We start from the raw sequence: 25,380 nt of genomic DNA, 5'->3' as shown, positions 1-25,380 counted from the left end.
TGTATGATTACTAAATGTATTCTCCAAAATAATTTTGCCAATGACGTTAAAGTCCAGAAATTTTGCTGTAATTCTATCAACTTCGAAGGACTTTTCATATCTAAAGCTTTACTGTCAAATTGACCAAACTTGTTTAACATTTTAAGTTAAACAACATTTTTATCATACAAACAACCTTTTTTAAGAAACATACATTTACCCATTACAGTACAGATAATACACTGAAAAATCATTGGAAAGTGTATATATTAGAGTATTACAATTAAAACATTAATCAGTTATCTGTATTCCTGTTTATGCTAGCAGTTTCAGGAGGGGGGTGTTGCCAATCCCCAATGGTGAAGGTGAGGTACACCCCGGAGATGTCGCCAGACCATTACAGGGAAATATAGAGACACAAAGGAAAAATGGGGACAGACCAATTAACCTAACTGTTGTATTTTTGGTCTGTGGGAGGTAGTCAGAGTACCTTGAAAACATCCCTGCATGGGGAGAACATAAAAATACTAAATAGCCAGGAGGGCTATAGTGTTTCGTGCTATTTAAATACCACTTATGCCACTATGCAGCCTAAATTTATTTATTTTTTATTTCACACAGTGTGGTATAACAAAAATTTGAATATAAATTCAAAATAATAAAAATATTTTCAAATACATATTATAGCCTACTTAGAGGTATGTCCATGCTCTGTACAGTGCATCCATAAAATTGTTTTAATGTGTTTAGAATTGGAGATTATCCACCTGTGGCCCTGGTGTGGAGAGCCTTTATGTGTTCATTCAGAGGAGCTAATGCTTGTACCCTTCAGACTACCACCATGGCACTGCAAGGTGCTCGCTGCTTCCTCAGGTTGATATGTTAAATGCAACTTAGGTTTATCCTATATTTTGTATTTTTTTTTTATACAATATTTTTCTTCTTTAAAGTCAACATATGATGATGAGGCTTCCTCTGCTTATGTTATTAATATGTATGGAAACCTGCCAGGACTACTTTCATTTGTTCCACTGGGATTTTTACAGAAGACACACTTGGTGCATGTGTGTCTCCATATGGCATTTGTAGAGATGTCAAGAACACATGTACATAAGTTAGTGCAGCACAAGTGCAGGCCCTACTTTTAGAGGGTCCATTTGATATGCTGCCCCACACAGACACACCTAAACACCCAAACACACACAGCTGAAGGGTGATTTATTAAGCTGCTCCTGTTAATTCTTAATAATCCTGAGACTTTCACACCCCATTTACCTTGCTGCTGCTTTCGGCTGATTCACGGGTTGCATGATGCAGGATCACACACACATACACTTCTTCCTTTTCGAACCTCGACATACACATCTGCATTTGCACACAAACACCCAAACTTTAGGTGACGGAACAAAGGGCTCTGGGAGCTTGGGGGCCTTTATCTTTACTGCCAAAGTTGAGAATAGAGAGAAAGAGGGGAGTGGAGAGGGCGGAGGAAGGTGATTGTGTGTGTGTATGTTCCTGTCGGCCACTATAAAAGTTATTTGTTGTTAAAGGAAACAATCCATCACAGCCTTGTAGGAAGTGGATGTAGGCGGAGGTTGTTTAACACCACCTCTATTTGAATAATGAGATGTTTTTACAAAAACGAAAGAAAGAAAGAAAGCAACGCAACATGTGAGATGTACCAAGCTTTTTCATTTTATTTCCATCCATCCATTTTTTTCCACCTATCCGTCAGGGTCTAAGTGGGGCTGGCTGGTGACCTCAGAGACAGGGACATACAACCATGCAAACACACACTGACACCTAAGGGCAATTTAGACATGCCGATTAACCTAAAAGTCGTGGTTTTGGACTGTGGGAATAAGCCAGAGTACCCAGAAAGAACCCACACATGCACAAGGCAGTGTGGGTTGTTGGGAATCCAACACAGTATCTTCTTGCTGCAAGGCAACAGTGCTACATATATGTATATAGGGACTTGTAGAGATTTTAATCTATTTATACAGTCACGTCATTGGGACCTATATGCTTATGGGGACCAAATCCTGGTCCCTATGTGGTAAAGTTCTATTTTTTGAGTTAAGGTTAGGGTTAGGTATACGTTGGTAATAGTTAGGGTTAAGGTGAGGGTCTGGGTGAGGCCATATAAAATGAATATGGATAAATAAAATGTCCCCATAAGTCATTAAAACATGACTGCGGTTGTGTGTGGACTTGTGCTACCTATAATGTGGGTGCAGTATTTTGTAAAATATCCTACATATTGGGACATTCAACTGGTCCCCATATGGTAAAGTTCTGTCCTATGAACTGGGGTTAGGGTTAGGTTAAGGTTAGATATATGTTGGTAAAAGTTAGGGTTAGGGTAAGGGTATGGGTATGGCCATATAAAATGAATGCAAGTCAATGAAATGTCCCATTATGTCATGAGAACACAGCTCTCTGTGTATGTGTGTGGGTGGGAGGGGGTGCATTACGGCTGGATGATGAATTGATTTTCACGATAAATAGCATTTTTTGTTTATATATATTGAAAATTGTAATTTTTTTCCCACCCGACCATTTCTTGGGCATCCATACTGGAGTGTCATCGGTCCGTTCATTTTTGTTCTTGCATGTGCACTTATGACTTATAGAATAATTCACTGTAAATATTTAGTGTATCAAAGAGAGTAAGGGGTGGGTAACAAGGGAAATTTGTGTTATAAATAAAATAACAAGGTTGAACAAGCCACATTTAAGACAGGACTAATGTACACAGAACAAATCTTGGACCAAAACAGCTCTTTATTCTGAATTTCTATAATCCACATCTCAGTGATCTGAAGATTTATTTCAAACTTTTCCTGCAATAACCTTGGTTTGGCCCATGATCAAGTACAGACTGCAGTATGGATTTACAATCAGGGGATCTAAAGAAATAAAGATGTCTCACTTTGACAGCTGACCTGTTGAAACTCCGTAACAAGACTTAACTGACCCTCGGGTGAAAACCAAAAAAAATTAGTTCAACCTGGTCGCCAGCTTAGGGATTATACCTTTGCTTTAACTCAACTCACCACTCTCTTGAATAGATTAGACTTTTCCTGTTTCTGATAATAAATCATTCCTGCAATTTTAATGCTGTTGTGAGAGTCTGTCTTTGTAAGAAATATCACCATTGACAGAGGTTTCCTCTTTGCAGGTAAACCTGTCATGATCGTCACTGAATACATGGAGAACGGATCCCTCGATAGCTTCTTAAGAGTAAGTAATTACATAAACACATGCACCGCTGGAGGCAAGGAGGACAAGTGTATATTAGAAGTACAAATCATAAAACTGCTTAAAAATAAAAATTATTTATAAAAAAAGTATTGTGGGGAAACTATATTAAAAAGCTGAATTGTGCATAAAATTAGGTAAAGAAATTAGAAGCATTTTTCAGAGCAAACTTTATTTTAGTTTTTGGTTTAGAATAACTATGCATGTCCTATTGATTCTTCTAAGCTGCTGGCTTTTTTATTTGCTTGTTTTGTTTTCTGATTGCTTTTTTTACAAAAAAGGTACCGTACTCCTGAACCTGTGACCTTGCATTTCTCTGGTGTGTCCGATCTGTGTTTATACTATAGCTGATTCTAGTAAAGGTGTTACATAGAAGTTGCTCCTTGCATTTTCTGCCGTTTAAGAAGAGAAATTCCAGTTATAAATATCTTAATAGAAGCAGCTGGGCTTCCTTAGAAATTATATTTTCTAAACTGATTTGATTATATGGTGTCCCACCCAAGATCAAAAATTTTAATCCGTCTATCTAATTGAAATCTTTGGATTTTAAATTTAGGTTAGTAATTTCAATTATTTTGTCTTTTTCTGTTGAAGGACAGTAACACAGAAGTAGTTCATGAAGTTGAATGAATAAATGAATGAATAGCTGTTTCATAAATTAACAGGCAATAGCTGTTTCATAAATTTTTTTTAAAGAAAATATTGATATTTGTATATCAATGTCTTTGATGTGTTTACTTAAAAAACATACGTTTATTTTCATTAGAAAATATGATTTTTTTATCAGATTTCCCTTTAATGGCACTTAGCGGTCTGTTAATTTATCATAAAAAGAAACAAACACTATATAGTGTTTGTTTCTTTTTATAATAAATTATCGGATACATTTAAAAAAAAAAAAAGAACAAATATTAATGTGAAGCCTCACATTAACTCATGTCTAAACCTTTGTTGGAAATGAGCAATTATGGAAAACATAAAGTCCATTCATAGTCATTATTGTCATAAAAAATGTTATAACTCAAGGAAATCATGTTATAACTAGAAGAATAGAGTCACATGACAATGGAAAATACTTTGATCTGTTGGATTCTGCTAGACGTCTTTAGTTGTTTCTTAAATAGGAACTTTATTTTACATTTTCATAACAAATAGGTTTAAAGTAAAATGTATATGAAACATTTAAATCTATTTATGAGCTCGCAACCTAAATTTTGGCAATAGAAGTCTGATTATTTCAGTTTTATTCCTGTCTTATATTATTTTTCAAATATGAGTTCTTGTCTCACTGATTAGGATCATGGACTACATAATTTGGTTAGTTTTTTTTAAGAAACTACACACAAAAAAGTTTAGGCTTTAGCAATTATTCTAGAAGTTACTGTTTTAACATTTTCTTCAGATTGAATTCATATTCTGCATCTACAGATACTCTGAATTGTCAAAATAGGTGCATCAGCTTGTTTTTCTAAGTACATATGGTTTAAAAATAAGCTTTTAACAGGCTGATAAAATCACCACTCTTCCAGCTCAAAGTGAATTTGGCTGTTGTAATGTCTCAATTGCTTAAGCAGAATTGATCCACTCACTGAAATTAGTTGAAGTAGATCAGCCAAGTTACATTACTGGCCTGAAAGCATGAGTGCCAGTGTCTGTTTTAGACATTTTTTCCACGTCTCTGTACTGTATCCAGACATACCCATGGCGGCTATAACTGTTATTTCCTCATGTTTTCCCGGAGGCCTGTTCTTCATCACCGAAGAGGGGGGCGCACATACAAATGCATGCACATTCGTGTTCTCTGCGTTATGCATCGCAGCTTGTGTCAGCATACTGAATCCACTGAACCTTTGAAGTGACTAAACCAGGTGGTCTGGTCTATAAAGGGTCCAGATGAAATAAGAGGAGAAGAGGGTCTGATTGGTTTTCAAAGAAAAACATGCTCATCATACAAACTCATCTTACTCTCAGTTCTTCACATGGTGTTTGACAGGCAGAGGGTAAGTCAGAGCAAAGTGGAAACCAACTGATGACCTCTGATACAAAACAGAGACAAAAGAAAAAAAAAATTTGGATACTTTTGTTTTTCTCATAGGTTCTTTAGTCATTTCTTTTCAAACATTCTGGAACAAAGCAGTTCTAAACTCTTTCCAGATACAAATGTGTTGAGAGGGTTTGAATTCATTTTGTCTTCAATCATTGTTTGAAATATGATATGGAAAAACAAAAATTGTAATCTCTGTAATGAAACATAAACACAAGGTTCTAAATTATACAGCTAGCCCTACAGAAAAGAAATGGTGCTCTTTAAATTACTTGTGCAATAAAAAATCCATCATAAAAATATTCACTCTACATTCAATAAGTTAGATCAACATGAATGAACACAACATGATGTTTAACTGTGTGGTAAATGTAAAATGATATTAAAAACAACTTAAATGAAAAAATAAAAATGGAAACTAGACATTCCATGAGTCTAGTCGCTATGGAAAAGTGTACATGTCTAACAAAGACCTTAGAAGAAAATAAGATTCATACCAAACTTTCTGGCCTACGTGCAAAACACAACATTTGTCTCTTAATACACCGTCCTCACACTGACACATGCTGGTGTTAGTATCATGCTACGAGGATGTTTTCCTTTAGAAAGGCCAGGTTATCTTGACAGAGTTGTTGAGAGGATTGAGTTGAAGCTAAATGTAGATCGAAGCAGAAAGCTTTTAATACTTGAGTCTGGGGCAGATGCCCTTAACTTACAGCCCAAGCAAAAACAAAAAGTTGAACCTAAATTCATGAAAAGGTGGCAACACCTAAGCAATCACCTCTCCAATCAGTAAGGTTGAGCATTTTTGCAAATTGAGTATTAGTTTATGTTGAAATTTAGATGAAAGATACTCCAAAAGATTGTAAAAAAAAAAAAAAAAATCTTGTTCTATGATCTATTGCCTTGTGTGGTCTTAATGTATAGCATACACATTGTGCACTTCTTAGCTGTTATCTTTCTACTTTATAATTAAATGGTAAAATAAAGACAGCTTTAGGGGTGTGAATACTTCTACATGTGACTATTTTTGGATGACCGTAATTTCCATCTAGTTATTGTTTTATAGGTCTTGGATTTCACCGTTAAGCTTTAGATAGAGTACGGTAATGTCAAAGGTGTTTTTTAAAGGTTAATAAAAACTCTGCAGATGCTAATGAGAAAAGCTTTTATTTTATGCAAAAATCGAAAAAGGTCAGACTCTGTCTTTTGTATTTTTATGTAAAAACTTCAGCATTTGCAGAGCATCCATTTGCTTCCTTTAACTCCTTCCTCTTGGATGTTTTTCTTTCCTTAGAAACATGATGCCCAGTTTACAGGAATCCAGCTGGTCGGCATGCTGCGTGGTATCGCCTCGGGCATGAAGTATTTGTCAGACATGGGTTATGTTCACCGAGACCTGGCAGCACGGAACATTCTGGTCAACAGCAATCTGGTGTGCAAAGTGTCAGACTTTGGCTTGTCCAGAGTGCTGGAGGACGACCCAGAGGCTGCTTACACCACCAGGGTAAGCTGGAGCACAAAGACAAATCAAGAACGCAGTTGGCTTAATGAATGATTGTGCTAAGAAAAGTCCCAGGGTTCATTGTTGTTTTTTGTTTCATTAAAAATACTGTAAACATCACATTTTGTTTTGTTTTTTTGTTTTTTTTTGCTTGCCATTATGGCACAAAGAGAATAAAAAAAGTTTTTTTTGTCTAAATTTATTATAAAAAAGGACTATTGATTATATTTTACTACTATTATATTTTTTTCAGTTTCTTTAAACAAGTATGCTCTTTAACTTGTCCTGGAAATGTTTTAGATCATGAATTCTATATCCCTATATAGCCAAAATGTATTGTGCCATTTAAGATGAAAAAAAAAGAACTAACCATCCTGGAGTTTAATCCAGAAAAGCAGCAGAAAAGAGGTTTTGTGATGACTTACCCTCATTAGCATTTCAGTGTTTTTTGTTCTTGATTTACTTCTGCAGTAGATGCTCGTGTCAAAAACTGAAACTTAGCAGGACCCGTGTCATGTTCCAGACATTCATCTGTCTTTTTTTCCCCTGTGTATTTGTGTGTGCATGAGTGGTCAGCATAGCGTCTCATGGTCTAAACTATGCATGCAACCCTTTAAAACAGGGTTTAATTTGCTGGCTAAGAATTGCTTCTCAAATAAACAGTCTGTGTGGCATTTGCCTTTCTCCCAGAAAATACATAAAATGCCATAATAACAAAGCATAATGAACTCCACCAGGTCTCACTAATCTACAACCCCGTTGTCCTGGAGATTCATGGTCTCATTAGGATTTTTTAAATCTTTTTATCTACTGACATATGTACATTGGTTATCAGCCTGTTTATGCATATTTTAGATTATGTTTTCGGGTTTGATACAGCAGAAGTGTAGGAAAGTGTAATCTTTCCAATTTTTCCCATTTCATTTATTGGACCATTTGCCCATCTCATGCATTCCCCAGTGTTGCCATCAGCACTAAGAAGCATAATATGACGATTTTGTGATAGCATTCGGTATAACTGTATGATCCCTTTATGGCATAGCAGGCTAAGTTCAAATCTTTGGTATGGAGACCTGGGTTGAATTTCTTTTTGGGCCAGGAAGAGCACCTAACATAAGAACTCTGCAAGTTAGTCATAATGACTTAACTTAACCCCTGAATGGGAGGGTAGCCAAAAGGCGACTCTCACTCAGTCAGCCTGAATATCTCTGTTACCTTTGGCTACTGTCAGCTTGCTTTCCTTGGCACAATTTTCTTCATTTGTCATGCCTTTCAGTGAGAAAAACAAATGTTGCTGCACGCAGGAAACAGCAGATTATGATTTGGTTTATATATATTTCCCTTCCTTTATTTAAGCTTGATGTAAATTTATCTTAATTAAGACCAAATCTGTTAAAATATTTGTGTTATAATGTTGTTTCGTGATTCAGATGTTTTGCTTTACTTTTCATAAACTGGAGGGCTTATTTTGATCTAGGTCTTTCTGTATTCATCATAAACCCAGATCCCTTTACATTTAACTGGCTTGACTATGTTCATTTTCATGAAAATTGATACTAGAATTTATCAATGAATTTGTTTTCATACGTGTTTTAGGATTTAGGATTGCATACTGAAAAACAGTGATACAGATCTATGCAGCATATAAAGGATATATATTTTTTAAGATTTAGCGTTATCGTGTCTTTGAAGTATTTGTGTTGCTTTTGAAGAGATTTGGGTTTGAATAGTTTATTGATACTGTTGGTAAAGTTTTGGAATCAGCAGCAGTCAGTGACATTGGGATCTGACACTATTGCTTTTATTTTCACAAGCTCTGCATGCTGAGGTGGCTGGTTTTTTATTTTATTTTAATTTTTTTATCATTACAGACTGAGCATTTAGAGACTGTTGCATCTAATAAAGCGGTCTTATTATTGGGCTATTTCCGTTACATTTCAACTGAACTTATGCAGATTCTGTAGCAGTGGTTTGCATGTGTTGAATGTATAATACGACATATAAAATGTCCAAAAACATAGAAAGGCAATGGTCAAGCTCTGTGACCTAATGGAGCACTAGGTAGATACAGTGCAGTCTTAGGTGAAGAAAAGGGTGACAAGGATTTGGGATTAGGATGTAGTAAATTGTTGCATAGAAAAATTTCGTCTTAAACTTTAAAGCTTGCTATAAGGTAAATTGTCTATGAAAGGAAGGTCCCAAATGACATGAAACAAGACTTAACCCTCACTTTTTATAGTGCCAGCTATTATCAACATCTGCAAACCACAGTTGATCTTTTCTATACATTGTCTGAATTATGTTATTGGTATCATAGGATTAATCTAAAATGGATAATTCAGTTAAGTCAAATTCTAATATTTCATAATAATTACTGTTACTTATTACAGGGAGGGAAAATCCCTATCCGATGGACAGCCCCAGAGGCAATTGCCTACAGGAAGTTTACATCAGCCAGCGATGCTTGGAGTTATGGCATCGTCCTCTGGGAGGTGATGTCATATGGAGAGCGGCCATACTGGGAGATGTCCAACCAGGATGTGAGTGTTGCCAGTTTGTCTTTCTTTTAGAGAAGGGGAGATAATTAAAGCTCATCTGACTGTGGTGTGGAGAACACACAAATCCCAAAGAATATTGGTATGTTTTGAGGAAGCTTGATCCATATCCTTTCCCTCATTTTTTGGTAAGCTGCTGCAAAACTAAATTAATCATTACCTGTTCCAGATGAAACATTTATATCTGTGCAATAAACTGAATGAATTATATTTCAATGGTTGAAGAGCTTTAACTTAAAACAGAAAACACAAATTTTAAGCCTTACAATTTGTATCTCAACATTAAACAAAATGCTTTCTGTTTTTTTTTTGTTTTTTTTTAGATTTATCAATATATTCTACCTGGCTTTATTTTATTTCATTTATTAAAATATTTTTTTTTCATTTGAAATGTATTAATTTTATGTGTTGGTATTTGTATATTGAAGTATTTTGTATGCATTCTCTTTTTAATTCAGCTTTTCTTCTATTTTTTTTGCATTTTCTCGTGAATATTATTGTTTTTTATCGTGAAGACCCCCACCCCCCCCCCCCCCCCCCCCTTTTTTAAACTCTGCTCTTCATAGATATTTACAGGTTAAACAGTTAAAAAAATCTGTCTTTGTTGTAAGATCAAACGGGGAATAGCCTTCTTCTTGTTACAGTAGTTGACTGACAGGTCTGGTAGGAGCAGCTTTACTCTTTTCAATGAGGTAAAGCTGTAAAAACAATTCTGGTCACTCAGGCACTTTTTTTTTTTACAACTCAATATACGGTCTAAACTATACAATGATGGATCAGTGGTTTTAAACACTAACTTTTTTAAACCTTTTATTTTTTTTTTTAACATATTTTTCAAACACATTTTATACTTTTTTAATAATATTTTCTTCCTGGTCTGTTTGTATTTTGCTCTTTCTTGGGTAATTTTTGTTGTTTTATGTAAATGTTTTACATGAATATAGAACATTTGGTTCTATTACATATAACTGGCCTACAGTATGACTCATCCAAAGCAAATAAGAAGTTTGATTTTTTACCACCCTAATGGAAACTCATTTTAATGCTCTTTATTCCTGCCTCAGGTAATAAAAGCCGTAGATGAGGGTTACCGTCTCCCACCACCCATGGACTGCCCTGCCACACTATATCAGCTAATGTTGGACTGCTGGCAGAAGGAGCGGAATAACCGACCCAAGTTTGAACAAATCGTCAGCATCCTGGACAAACTTATCCGGAACCCCTGCAGCCTCAAAATCACAGCCAACACTACATCCAGGTATCAGAAGGATACTAGAGCTTATATTGTTTTCTTTTGGGATATTTATACATACGGGAAGTGGTTGAGGAAAAACAAAGAGAAAATAGTATGCCATTATTAGCACTAATGCAGTATGCTGAAAAAAACAAAAAAAGTCATACTTTCAAGAAATTAAATTCTTTTTCTCTGCTGCTTTTCCTCCAGCTTCAGTGCGTAATCTAACTTGTTCATAATAACTGTTAATTCCTGTTGTATCCTATATGTCAAAGACTTTCACATACCAAAGATCGTGAGATCACATTTGCAATGATTACAAGCACCTATAAAAAAGTAGCCAGATAAATAAAAGTTTAAATGGAAACTGCCAACTAATTTTGTATGGATATAAATATTTAACATATACCTATACGTACACATAACATATATAAATACATGTAGACCTAATAATTTACAACAAATGTAAGCACATTTACGAATGTTTCCATTTTTATTCAGCTTTTAGAGAACAAAATGCAAATCATACTGTAGAATTGTTCAGTTAGCAACAAAAATCGTGTTTTCTATTTTTGTTTCTTTTGCACTTTAACATATTTTTTCTTCAATTTTTGCCATTTCATCCTTCTCTTTGTGCTCTTAATTATTTTGTTCTTTCATGGGACTTGCATCTATTGTTGGGGCAGCAATTCTCCCAGGGGGCCAAGGGGAAGCAGGGCAGCACATGTACAGTTGTCAGTACGGAGCAGGGAGGGAGACGGGCATTGGGTCTGCAGCAGACGGCAATGGTATTATGGAGATGTCAGAGCTCATAACAGTGACTAATGATTTCTTAAGAAAGTGAAAATAGGTCCCTTGGAGTTTGCATGTAATTTTCTTGATTGGCTTTTAACACTGGGTGAGCGCGGCCTGGCCAACTGAGTCTTGTCTAGTGATTTATTAGAACTGCTAGCGTGGATGTGTTTCTGTGTGGAGGAAGGAGAGAGAGAGAGTGTGTGTGGTGGCAACGGCAGTTGCACAGCGGGAGCAGCTGCTCTCAGCTCAACACACCTCGTTTGTCTCAGGGCTGTCCTGGCTAATGTACTGCCCCCTCCCTCTAAAGCCCCGACCAAAGCCCACGACCAGAGTGGAGCATCTGGAGACTTGGGAGGTGGAAGCTGGTCAGAGTTTACTGTCTCTGCATGCGGATGGAAAAAGAGTCAGGGTCAGTGGGCCAAGGTTGGCTGTCAGAGACGAATTATAGGCCAACAGGAGTCCAATCAGGGTTGGAGGTCACTGTCAAAATTGCTTTTCAAGGTGTTTAAAAACATCAAATTGGGTGTTTTTTGTGTGTTTTCTAAAGATAAATGTTGCTCAAATTGTGTAAGAAAGAGTGGTCTTTTCAAACAGTCTAACCTGTTGATACACTGGGTTAAATGGTGGTAAAGGGATACGAACTGCTGGCTTACAGAAAATGACTATGTTCAAATTTAATGTTATGTTTGGTTTGACTTTTTATCCTCATGCAATTGTTTTCTCCATGTATTTTTTTTGTTTTGATTGTTTAAACAGTTTTCAAATTGTCTCCAGGAATGTACAGTACCTCAACACTATAGCTGCAGATGTGGTCCTGGTTTGATTTAAAAAAACATTTCTTTATGATAAGTTACCATGCTAAATAATTTTAGGATTTTTATGCATGTAAATTTGGGTAATAAAAGCAGGAAGTGATCATATAAATCATAAAGAATTGTTTATTTGTAAAGTGTTTGGACAAAGAACCATAGACAGGTGCTAGGGAGCAATTTATTAGTTCAAGAGTGTCTGATAACTTGCGAAAATAAGTGCAGTTAGATCTATTAATGCCAACACATATTTCCACTGCAAAAATTTAACCATAGATATGTTTCCTTAGAAAGGCATATTATCCTTTTTTTTTTGGAAGTAAGACGTTTCTTTAATAGAATAAGATGATAAATATTTAAAAAAATACACAACTTTTTTAAAAGTCAACAAAAAAAATCCCTTATCTTATTTTACCTACTATAATATAAAGGACAAATTTTTGTCCTCAAAATAATTATCTTATTTTAAGGACAAAAATATTAATCCCATTGGCAGATCATGTAATTTTTACCTGCTCAAATCGATGGCAAATACAATTGCTTTAAGTTTTTTTGACATATTTTTTATCAGTATTGTAGTCCTGTGCTTTACAATCTTAGTCCACCACCTTTGCTAAATGTGAAGGTGTGGCCGCTTCTGCATAGCTGAAAGTTTTTTTTTTATGGTTTAACCTAGATTATACCAATTTTCTTTTTGCAAGGATGAAATCATAGCTGTGTTTCTAAATAGTGCAGCTTGTAATTCATCACTTGATTACCGTTTTGTACTTGATCCATTTCAGGATTGTTGTAATGAGATTGCAGCCTGACGTTGCAGCCAGGATGGTTATTTCAGATTCTCTTTAAAATAATCCATGTTGGACCATAGAATGCACAACACAAATACCTTTTTCTTTTATCTTCTGTGTTGTTGTTTTTTTTTTTCTCTCTCTTTTTATGCACTATTTGACAAAGAAATGTAAAATATCACTTGAGCTAAAATAAGAAAAAATTTCCACAGAACAAAAAAGTAAAATGTTCTTATAGCTGCTGGTTGAGAGGTCATTCTTTCATTTACGGTTCTGCTACATGAACGTGATCTAAAGTTCCACCCTTGCACCTACCTAGCTTCAGAAAAACTACACAGTTGTGGTATTTTTACATCTAAAAAAGGTAGACTTCAAAGCAAAAGGACTGACAACGATAAATGGGCTAGATTAATTTTCTCTTCAGTGTTTTATGCTTCCTTCTTCTCAAACAGGGGATTTTTCTGCATTTCCATGTGCTGTTAAATCCACAGGAGGCTTTAAAAACATCCTCTGGCATCAAACAGATGCTCTCTTTTCCTTTTTCTTTGTGTTTCCCCTTGCATCACATCATTCTCTTTCCTCACCAATAATCTTGTCTCTTGAGTTGCCGCAAGAAATATAACATCATAGGAAACAAAGAAACTGATAAGAGAAGGGAAACAAGGTCATTTGCAGTTTACTTCCCTGTGGAGATAGTAGAGAGGGGGAATGTAAGCAGAGTATAGGTAAAGGAGAACAGGAAAAAGATCGATATAGGTGGAGGGTAAAGAAAAAAAAATTAAGCTACATATCCAACAGATCTGTATTTCAGGATAAGGATTTGTATATTTTCCCAATTAGGTTCTATATGTATTTCCATGCTGTTCTAGTCTATTTAAATAAAGAAACAAAAAAGCAATAATCAGGCTAAACTTTTTAAAGTGAATATTCATATTTTTTTGTCTTTCCCCCTCCGAATCCAGCCGCCCCCTACATCCAGCTACAAATTCCCTTACTTTCAGACAAACCACTGTTTTCAGAGAGTCCTGGGGGGGCATCAGCACTTTGACAGGCCTCTGATCTAGCAGGAAAAGACTCAATCATTGTAAAAACACCCACTCCACCACCTCAAGAGCATCTTTTTTCTCCACCTTTTTTTTTCCTCTCCCACTGTCTCAGTTAAAGATCCCATGTCTCTTTTTCCTCTCTTGGCATACTGCCTTGCCTCAGTGTGGTGCTTTTGACGCTGCTATCTAATGGCAGACTGGTTAATTTCTCTCGACTGTATTTTTCTTCCCTTAAATCCATCTTCACTGCGGCATCACAAATGTCCCAGAATAGGTTTCTAGTGTATCAATTTCCCAGCAGTCTTTGCTTTTGGAAGTGAAAACCTAAAATACAGAATTTAGGGTAAAATGCTTCTATGTGAAATATATCAAATCTTTTCTTGACTTTTTAAACTTCAGTATTAAAATCTATATCCTTGCTGTTATTACCTCTAAGTAGCATTTCCTTAGATCACACAAACTACCATTCAAAGTGCCTGAACCTCTCCCAACGGACTGTGTGAGAAGAAAAGGTTGACTTCCTGGTATTCTAATGAGTTTGCTTTCATTGCTATGAATAGCATTCCCCAAGGGAACTCTACCTTTTCTCCCAGTCCAGTATTTCCCTCCTTTCCATTATTCACTTGTTTGTGTATGTTTTGTTACAGGTGCCTTTTTGGTAAGACAATTGGAGCATGCCCTTAAAAAGAAATAAAGGACAGAAAGTGCTCTACTGTTGTTGTATATCCATTCTCATCTCTGTCGGATACACCTGGATTTATAGTCACCATGTTGTTGGGGTCCAGGTTTCCAGCTAATGAAGCAACATTGGAGTGACTGTAAATGTGATGTCCATCAGTCTATGTTTCTTTTTCATATTTAGCCCCCCTCTGCTCTGTCTAAATCACTGTTAGTTGGCTGTTTGACTGAACAGCGGCTAACATGTCATATTCGGTCTAATCTAATTTGATTTCTCCAATGTAATAACATTACATTTTTTCATTCCACTACAGAGAGTACATGCTCAAGAGGAAGTGCTAACAAAGTTAAACAGAAAGGGATCATGCTTTGAATAGAAATTTTGGTTCTTAATATATAGCATGAAAATAACATGCGTCCCCATCCTCATGCACAAACAAAAACAGCTGCCAATCACACAGCTGTACACACACATCTGTGTATTTCTATATTTACATTTGCATGGTTTCGTAATTGTTTCACTTTTTTCTATGCCCCAACACTCAACCCAACCCCTAATTGAACAATTATGCTCTATGTACCTAACCCTAAACCCTTAAAACTCAAAGCTAAAGTCCATTTACTCCTTAGTCCTTAACCTAACCTCTAACCCAGGAAAGAGCATAAACCATTTTAAGGACAAGGAAAATGACTTTCCTTAGGATCGCTCTTTGTTGGTTAAAGTTCTAACACGGTCCTCTCTTCGTTTCAACAAGAAGGCAAAACAGTTTCTATAGGGAAGCTCCTCTTTTTAGACTACATGGGAATGCTTTGCAAATGTGACCATCTGTATTAGAAAATGTTAAACATCTTGGTCATTTTCCATGAGTGTAGAGCCCCTTCATATGTTTTTAACTCATGGACAAACATGAGTGGTAGACTTTTGCTTCAAGACTTTGTGCCAAAGAAGAATCTCTAAAAACTCATACTAGCATTTATTCAAATTGTTCCAAGAGAGTACACCAAGCTTTTTCAGAGGAAATTTAACTAAACTCTGGTAACTTAAAACAAAAACTGGAATTCTATATAACTGAAAATGAATCATTCAACCTATGAATGCATCACCTATCTTCATTTTCATTCATAACAAGTTTGTTGTGATATACTATATGCAAGCTCTAAGATAGAATTTAGAAGATGACCTTTAGGACAAATCCTTCCATTGTGTCCACCTCTGAACTTCGACACCCCTAAGGGGAAATATTTTTTAATCACACCCCACAAAAATATTTGCTTGCATGGCGCATGGTTGACGGGACACACTTGGAGCCAAAGCCCCAATATAAACTCTATGCACTCTCAAATCACATAGCAAAAGCTGCTTTGCATAAGTTATGGTTGAGTGGTGGCCAGACAGCACCTGTCAGGCTGTATATCAGATTGTCAGCTGATGACCGATGTGATGCTTATCCACCTGTTTTCATGAAACGATGCTATGAATACTTATGTTATTTAATGTTATTAAAGTTATAGGGCATCTACCTTTTTTTTGTTTTTGTACATCTGGTTCGCCTTTGACTATCTGTTTATGTCACTCCTTTTCTTTTAGACCTGCAAACTTGCTTTTGGACAGAAGCAGTTTGGAAGTTCCCTCAATGGGGACGATGGGTGACTGGATGGATGCCATGAGAACATTGCCTTGCAAGGAGGCCTTCTCTGGGGTCAGCTACAGCTCCTGCGACACCCTGGCTAAGACCTCTACAGAGTAAGATTACAAAACCCAGAGCAACATATAATCTATACCTCATCTTGTACACACTGTTTACAAAGTCATAACTCCACAAGAAATTTCCCTGGACTTCAAAAGCCTTTGTGATACTAGGTTTTGGTGGAACTGGCTGGAGAAAAGAGTCATGTTTAGTAGTTACTAAAAAACTAGAGCTATTTTCTAGAGAGACACTTTGACGTTATGTTGGGGTCGTATTATGAGGCTATCATTGGAAGATGTGATGAGATAAAGGTGTGTAGTAGGGGCACCAAAGAAAGAACTACAAAAAATAATAATTGAGCAAAAGAAAAATCAAAACAAAAAATTAGTTTTAGTGGTTGTGCCTTGAGCCTTAAATTATTATTCGCCCATCTAAGCGAAATTCAACTTAATAGCTGTTTGAACACTATACAAACAGGTAACATTGATAAACACACTTGCAAGCAGCGGACGCTGAGTTGTAAAACGTTTAGGCCAACAATGACCCCAACGACTCCTTTTTCAGAGGCATGGGCCAGTATCAGTATTGCAGACCAATTCCTCCCCTTTACTGAGGGGTGGACCTGTTTTTTTTGGTTCAATTAGCATATTTTCTATGCCATAGCAAGGCTTCTGTTGGGTTACTCTATAAAGCCTGGAACTCAAAGCTAATCCAGACATTTTGAATTGAGAAAACTACCTGGATCGGAGGTGAAACGTATTAAAACTTGAAAATACAAAGCCCATTGGTTCCTTTTTTTTTACTTTTTTTACTCTTTTTGTAATTTCAAAGAGGTTTTCAATATTTTTAACGTGATTTTAACATGAAAAGATTGGTAAGAATTATCCTTTTGCCACCTTTTGTTTTCAAAATACTTATTTAATTATTGATTTGAAATGTGACATAAAAAACAATTTTGTTTTTTTTGTCATTAATATCAAATAATCTATTCATTGTGGTGACATGCTGGGGGAGAGCTGTGGTCACTGCTACAGTTGGCCTCGACTTTTACAATAACTGCCAGTCAGTTGTGTTGGCCTAAATCTGAGAGAGAAGCTTTTCATACTAATTAGATCATGTGAATTTTTGAAGATAATATCACCAGTTTGCCAAAAAAAAGTCTTTATTAACTGTTTTTTTAAGGTTGATTTCTATCCTATCCTCCCTTTTGTCTGCTGTTTCTTTTTCTCATCTCCAGTGATCATTAAATATGCTTTCTTGTGGTCTGAAACAATTTTAAAATCATATTTATTCAGTGTATTTAGTTAAACAATGATAATTTCTCTCCAGTCATGTTCGGAAGTGGGTGGAAATCCACTGGCGGTAATACATCACAAGAATCATCTCACACAGGGAAACATTGCAGTCACTCACAAAGCCTTTCCCGTTAGTAAATACCTAATTGGATCAGGGCGGTATTAATCCACTGAAGGCTCCATCTAAGACACCCAACTTCAGCTGTAAGGCTAACAGCCTTGGCTCAGACTATGTATTGCTCAATATAGATTGCTGTATCGATTTGTACAGTCTTAATCTAGTCCTTGACATTCAGCACCAGCCTTGGCAATGCTTTGACCTTAGAGGAACAGTTATACTTGTGCACAGTATGCTGACTCATCTGTAGGGAGTAATTGATTAATAATTTTTTCAAAGATGGGATAGGCTGATGAGAAAAGTATATTTTCCATCTATAAAGGGCAGTGAAAGTGCAGTGCAAATATTTTCTTAACATGAAAAAAATGACTGAATGGCAAATAATTTTGTTTGAAAGCATTCTTGTAACTACAATTGAAATGAAATCAAGTGTTGAGTTCATGTATTTCATTAACATTGTCAAGACCTTTATATTTCTTTTTTTTTATAATAGGTCGTAACACAATTAGTGTTGGCAGAGTTATTGAAAATTTGTTCATGTTTGTCTGGTGTAAGGAAACCACAGTTTTTACATAAAGTCTAAGGAAATAAAAAAAAAATCTTTACATTTTAATGTTTGTGATTAATTTTAGAGAAATAGTTTTTGTTTTTGTTCTCACCTCTTAACAGCTGGTTAATATACTGTAGATAGCATTAAATGGCTATATTATAGAGACCATTATATTCTTCTCTTTACAGTAGTTTATTAAAAGTGAGCTCAGGGGAGCTTTTGAACTGCTCCATCATTTTGATCACTGTGCATAAATTTGGGTCCTCATGCAGTCTAGCAGCTAAGGACTTAAAAAATGAGCTTCTGAGTCAGGTTATATTTACATTAGAAAGGCATTTTAGAAAGTAATACTTCTAGTCTAAATGGAAGTATTGAGTGATGAGTATTGGGAGTATTGGTGATGAGGGTTACCAACCACAAACATTATATATGCAGACACCTCAGGTACTGGGACTGCCTATTGGAGCTGATGTTTCATTGTGGCAGCCATCTTGAATAGGTCTCTACCCATTCATTCTAGCTATTATCTTAACTAAAGTCATCATAACTCCCTGAATTGTACCTGATAGTCATGCAGTTTGTTTTTTTTACAAACGACAGAGGTGTAGATATTATAAAGGATGCTGTAAACATTAAAATGACATGCTTACATGTGTTAAGCGTGTTAGAGAATGTATGAATCAATATATGCTTTATGCAGGATAACAGGAAAAGACAGAAATATTCTTTCTATATTGAATAATGTATAAAATAATATATTTACTTAAAAAAAAACTGTCTGACAAAGGTGACAGAAGATTTTCTTTGACAGGACTCCACATTCAAAATGAATAGACTCAGTGTATATCAAATACACTTATTGATAAAAACAAAAATAATGAGATGAATGACATTAAACTGGACAAATAACCCACATTTTTGTTTAATCTAACTTGTGAAAATGAATCCCATGTGTTCTGTTCTCAAAACCCAATATTTCAGCCATAAACTGAACCAACAAGGGTAAAGCTGCAGGCTCTTTGTTTACACCGGTTGGCTCTTATGCTAGAAAAGGCCCATCCAATATGGCTGTAACGCAGAGTTCATACCAGCATATAATAATGCATCTATATATAACATTTATGGAACGGTTTCTTAACTCTGGCCCTCAGGGACCACTGTCCTATATGTTTCCCTGCCTCCACATGCCTGACCTTAATTAAAAGGTGAATAATAGGATTTTTCAGAATCTGATGGCTGCAGAGGAGGTTATGTAATTATATTATTAACAGGTCTCCTTTTAAGTGGAGACATATCTAAAACTTGAAGGACAGTCGGCCAAGGGGACCAGAGTCAAAGGCGTAACGACACAACAATAGGCCCCAAGCAACATTATCTGGGTGGGCCCCATATGAAGTACAACACCCCATCCGCCCAACCCTGGAATCCGCTTAAGTACTTCTTTTTGGTATCCATCATCGCTAACACATTGTACGTAACTGTTATGATTTTAATGGACGCTCTGGATTACCCATAATTCCAAGTCGTAGTATAAAAAATAAAATACTCAAATACATCGACCTTTTAGGATCTTTATTTTGGTTTGAAACATATTAAAGGAGTGTATTTTTTACCAACCGTGTAATGAACTATACACAGTTATTAACATAGTAATTAAAAGTACCGCTGTCTGCTTTGCTATTGGTGTTGTGTTTAAACGGCTCACCAGAATGTTGAAATCTGGCATGTGTAGGGGTATAAATATGGTCCGTCCAGTTGATCTAGTATCAGGTGGGTTTAAGACAGTTTTTTTGCACCATTACATTTGCAAAGAGACGTCCTGGTCTACAATTGCGTAGGGGGCCTACCAAGTGTCAGTGACGGGTCCCCTAAGAGGTAGGGGGCCCCTAAGCAACTGCATACTCTGCTTACCGATAGTTATGCCATTGACCAGAGCTAAGAAACCCTGCTTTAAGGTACCAACAATTGTGCAATCAGTGATTGTGCTGAAATTGAAATGTACTTAGTTAAAATGTTGGATTTTTCAACACAGACACTAAATTAGTTTTTTATTTTTTTTTATTTTTTTTTATTCAATTTAGTACAAGAATGCGTACAAAATGATGGTTTATCAAATATGCATTAATCCCAGAGAATCTAGGTCAAACAACTGCAACAATAACAGGGTATAATAAATTTTGTGTTGAATTATCTGGATGTACAGAACCCACCCGTTATGATATCTTGTTATAACATGTTAATGGGCCTGGCTGTTTCTCAGTAGAGTGGTTCTGACGGAGGTCCACATCACTCCAGCCACATGCCCAGAATGGGAGCCATCCATGGGAATCACCACCCTCTAACGTCCAACTCCTCTCCACCTTAAACAGGCTCTGGATGGTGGGTTAAGGAACAAGGCCCAGGGCCTGCCTGCTACCAGAAACTTACCTCCAGAGTTGTAGCTGGGCTTCCACTCACAACTACTAATCTAATAATGGCTGAAAGTGCTGTAGTAGTGCAATCATTCTGAATGCAACTCCACTGCTTCTACTAATGCAATGCCGCAATCTGTGAAAAAAACAAAAGAACACTTCTTACATATGACAAAGCTTTTTGTGTTGTAACCGATTGTCGTTATGATGAGTTTTATACTTTAAAGATGTTCACAATCATTTAAGTTAGCTGAAATCAATGTTGTTTTTTGTGTGTGTAACACCCCTAACATTTGGAATCTAAGTACTTAGAATTAATTTAAAATAAATGCACTTTTATTGGATGCATGTGCACTGAGATTTGTCTAAGGGCTTGTGTAAGTATTAACAAAATACCTCTGCCATATTATCAGATTTTATATTTGTTAATCGCTCACTGTAAGTCATACCCTTTGAATATTTTATGTTTTGTCACACTGCAACTATCATTTTTAGAAGTACATGGATATTATGTATCATTCAACAAAAAGTAGTACGACTATATGAAACAAAAGAACACCCATATTATCTGTGAGCACCTCAGAGGCTTGTTGGAGAACATTATCAAAGAAACAAAGTCACACAAAAAAACAACCAACACACCAGACAAGTCAGAAAAAAGGGGGAGGGAAACTTGAAGGATGGTTAAGTTGTAAAACAATGCCCAAGCTTTATAACAACTCACAACAGTGCTTCTCATTTGAAAATGGAAAAAGCATGCCTCAGCTGTAAACCCACTCAGATGTTGTTCACATAAAGTGACAGGCCAGGCAAAGACAGCATTAATCAGAAGCAGCCAAGAGACCTGTGGTAACTCTAGAGCTACAAAGATCAACAGCTCATATGGGAGAATCTGTTGAAATAACAGCTAATGAAGTCATGTACTCAATAAAAAAAAAACCTTTTGGAAGAGTTTCAGCAAGAAAGTCATTCCATTTTCATTTTTTAAAGCTATCAGAAAGCCTTTCTCCAATATGCTACAAGCAATACAGGGAACACAGGAAGCAGGAGGACAAGCTTTGGTAAAATGGGCTAAAAACCTACATGCTTGGGTGATAGAAAACTTACAATCCACATTGAAGTAAAAGCACAATCCTCTATGCTAATAGTAACCTTAAGCTGTGGGAATGCCCTTTTCAATGGTTACAGTGGATTGAATGGTCAGACCTAAATACAGGGAAATTATCAGAAAAACAAAAGGTGTGACAAAATCTTAAAAATGTTTGAGGGATATGAATGAGTTTGTATAGTCATGTAAACACATGCATTTTTAGATCCATTTTCTGTCTGATTCTTTTTATTTTCTTTCTTTCTCGTTGTTCTTCAAACACCAGGGATCTGAAAAAGGTTGGAGTGACAATTGCAGGACCCACGAAGAAGATTGTCAGCAGCCTGAAAGCCCTAGAATCCCATACCAAGAACGGCCCAGTACCTGTTTAAAACAATAACAAGAAATGAAAACCACCAGAGACTTTTCTGTTGGCCTGCATTGACACACTCTAACACAGTGGCTACATATTTAAATAATATGGAGATGAAAAAAGATGGAGAAAAAAACAGATATGTCTCATAAGAAGTTTTCACTGATTGTTGAAAGCTTTCTAAATGAGGGGTCAGAAAGCGTTCAGAATCAACCTGCCACTTGTGAACTGGTTGACTCTACCCTCTCCCTACATGCCCATGTTCAAGATGCCTTACTGACTTATAAAGAGAGAAGATAAATGGAAAGGTAAGGAGATCAGAAAGAAATGATCAGGGACCAAAACCTGGTCAATATTGGAAAACAGGGCAGGGATTAAGAGAATGCTGGAGCTGTCCTTGACCTACGTCAGCCTCTGAGGGAGGTGGAAAAACAGCTGAAACGCCATGTGTACAAGAGCATGGCAGGCAACCTCAACTGACTTGTGTGTGAACTTCTCCCGCATTGATTAAGTCTGAGGCTGGAACATTAGTTGCAGCTACCTATGTTTAATACTCAGTCCAAGACAGGGACTCCCTCATATGGACTCACTTTGACATTAACTGTTTTAATCCGTATGTCTAACATAGAGCATTTGCATTCAGTGGACATGCTGCTAAAAGCAATAAGGTTATAATCTATCAAACTCATTCATTGTGGTGAAGCCATGGTTATGTCACATGTGTAATGTATTAAATACTGTGCTTTGAAGGCAAAGTGGCCATAAAACACTGCACACCCAGAAGTTTCATTATTTATGACACCATTGTTCTTTGTGCTGTTCTTGCAAACTATACCATACCACACCACCTTTGTATGGATTCTCAGGATGTCTATACCCTGTTTTCCCCTACAAAAACAAATCAGTAGATAGCTGGGGGGATTGTGATCAAATGTATTAAGGTAAGAAAAAAAGACATGTTTCGATCAAAACAAATGCAAGGAAGTGAGTTGTCAGTTTTTGGTAATTTCTCCCTTCCCCAATGCCATACCTTTTTAGTTGTGATTAAAATCTGACTGTTCTGGGTACACAGTTGCATTACAGTATTTGATGCAGGATACTTTGCACCGACCCACCTTCTTCAAGTAATGTAAACTAGTCAAACATTTTGTTGCTACTTTAACTTCAGTTAATAATAGGGCTTTCTTAGATCTATTGTGGTCTGTCCTGGGCTCTTGTTTGTCAAACTTGACCAAATTTGGTATAAGAACAGAAATAAATGGAACCTCCCTGTGATACAAGGGTACAAATTAATACAAAAAAATAATAGTAGTTATGCAGTATATATTTCCATTGTTTAATGAAAGGTTGACAAACTAAGTAATGGTTAATGGACAACAACTTTGTTTATAAATATCAACTGGACCTGGACAGGGACTAAATAGTAATGGTAAAAATGGGGGTAGAAATTGGCATAGGGTTGAAGTGACTCAGAATTTAGTAATCTAAAAGTAATGTTAATGTGACGCAATGTTTTTAAAGTATGACTCTGAGATTAAGTTTGCACCATCAGTCCATTGACTCAGCAGATCTTTCTTGGTTGGTCACAGGGTGATCAGTCTATTGTTTTCACACACAGCTCACTGATTAAAGCAATGTAAAAAAAAACTTTTGTCATTTTCATTTAAATTCATTTGTTTACTGGAAAATGTAGAAAACTAACTTCTAACTAATGAATCTTGTTCTTTTTTCCAAGCAAAGATTAGAGTGCCTCCTGTTGTTGAGCTTGATCATGGTTGGATCACCAAGGAAACGCTTTTTTTATGTGATTAAGTATTTCTTGTGTTCATCATCAATTACCCCAGTCTCAGTATGCCCTGATAATAATGCAATACATCCAATAAACTATTGAAATTATTGCTTTCTAAGATAGTAACCTAATATGCCACTTGTACATCATGGGATTTCCTAAAGGCACCTTAAAATATCTTTGTAAACGGAAGAAAATATTTAACAATGCTAGTCTCCTGCTTTGATGTCACCCAGCTGGTCCCTCAGTGCAACACTTACCCAGTATTTTTGAACTGGCACTTTGGTACTTTGTGCTCTTGGACGTGTGATATTTACTATAAAGATGCTGTCTTTATGCCTCTTTAAGCACTTGGTACACATTACTGTAGCACTTTGAATGACAACGTTTTTGCCTTGGCTGTAGACTAAGCTTGATTAAAGCACATGGGTGCTGTTGGTGCTTTTGGGAAACCCAGCCCTGTTAAGTCTGTTAAGTTCTGTCTTCCTTTACTCTGTCTACCTTTGGAAGCTGCTGTTGCTGATGTGTGTTTTGAAATTAGCATGTACATAATGTAAAACCATCATAAAGAAAGCAACTAGCACTCCAGATTTCACTATATATGTGGCCATCCATTTTTTGTACAAAGTTTGTATGTATAAACGATTGAATAAAATTTGTGCAACATTTTTAATTAAAATTAAGGAAAAAAAATCATCTGTATTATATTTTATCTTACTTTGAATCATACTTGTTAGCTTTTTCTACAATAAAAGACAATTATGATTACATTATTTATTTGTTAACTTCATACAATGCATTGATTTCTTTTTGTAGTGTAGATTAAATTATGTGTCTGTGATGTCTTTGTTATGAATTCTAACAAACCCAAGACATCTAAGAGAGCAATACTGTCATGGACCCTATACAGATCCCTAATTTTATGTCTAAAGACTGACATGTGTGTCTGTGTGAGAGTTTGTTTGCAAATGTAGATTGCCTTGTCTACTAATGTAAAATGGTTTGTAGTGAAAACATTTATATTTTTATAATAAATAATTCACAAAATATTTTCCAAAAAAAGACTGATTACACAATTCTCCTGTGCCTTATTTCACAACTTGTATTCCAAAAAAAGAGCAAAATGGGTGTTTTATATCAGGCAGTAATCGATGACTGATGATTTGCTTTCACTAAACGCCTTAAATAAGCCCTGTCCTATTGGGATAAGGTACAAAAAATCTACAATGTGGATCTCTGGGGCACATCAAGAAAACAGAGCTTAACCTGTGTCCCATCATTAAGCATTAGTTATCCAACTGGTTACAGGATGTCCAAAAGAGGGAAGTAGTCATCTAGATAGCTTTTTGTTGTGATGGTATTGTGGGGACCTG

General features: G+C 36.1%; 1 protein-coding gene across 4 annotated transcripts in view; it reads left to right on the top strand.

Moving 5' to 3' along the window:
• epha3 (eph receptor A3) overlaps positions 1-25,078 on the top strand; it is a 127,899-nt gene extending 102,821 nt beyond the window's left edge. The window contains exons 13-19 of one of the 4 annotated variants that reach the window (XM_038276407.1): positions 3,164-3,225; positions 6,585-6,794; positions 9,182-9,331; positions 10,411-10,604; positions 16,285-16,440; positions 20,611-20,726; positions 22,132-25,078. In XM_038276407.1, the coding sequence (XP_038132335.1) occupies positions 3,164-3,225; positions 6,585-6,794; positions 9,182-9,331; positions 10,411-10,604; positions 16,285-16,440; positions 20,611-20,689 (851 nt within the window). In that variant the 3' untranslated portion in view covers positions 20,690-20,726; positions 22,132-25,078. Of the gene's footprint in view, positions 1-3,163; positions 3,226-6,584; positions 6,795-9,181; positions 9,332-10,410; positions 10,605-16,284; positions 16,441-20,607; positions 20,727-22,131 lie in introns of all 4 variants that reach the window. The other 3 variants (XM_038276406.1, XM_038276404.1, XM_038276405.1) reach the window with 3 other exon arrangements.
• The last annotated feature ends 302 nt before the right edge of the window (positions 25,079-25,380 follow it).

This window comes from Cyprinodon tularosa, unplaced genomic scaffold (assembly GCF_016077235.1).
Source record: "Cyprinodon tularosa strain WSP-4 unplaced genomic scaffold, ASM1607723v1 ctg124, whole genome shotgun sequence".
NCBI lineage: Eukaryota > Metazoa > Chordata > Actinopteri > Cyprinodontiformes > Cyprinodontidae > Cyprinodon > Cyprinodon tularosa.
The sequence above is the reverse complement of the archived record's forward strand: the minus strand, read 5'-3'. Positions and strand labels throughout refer to the sequence as shown.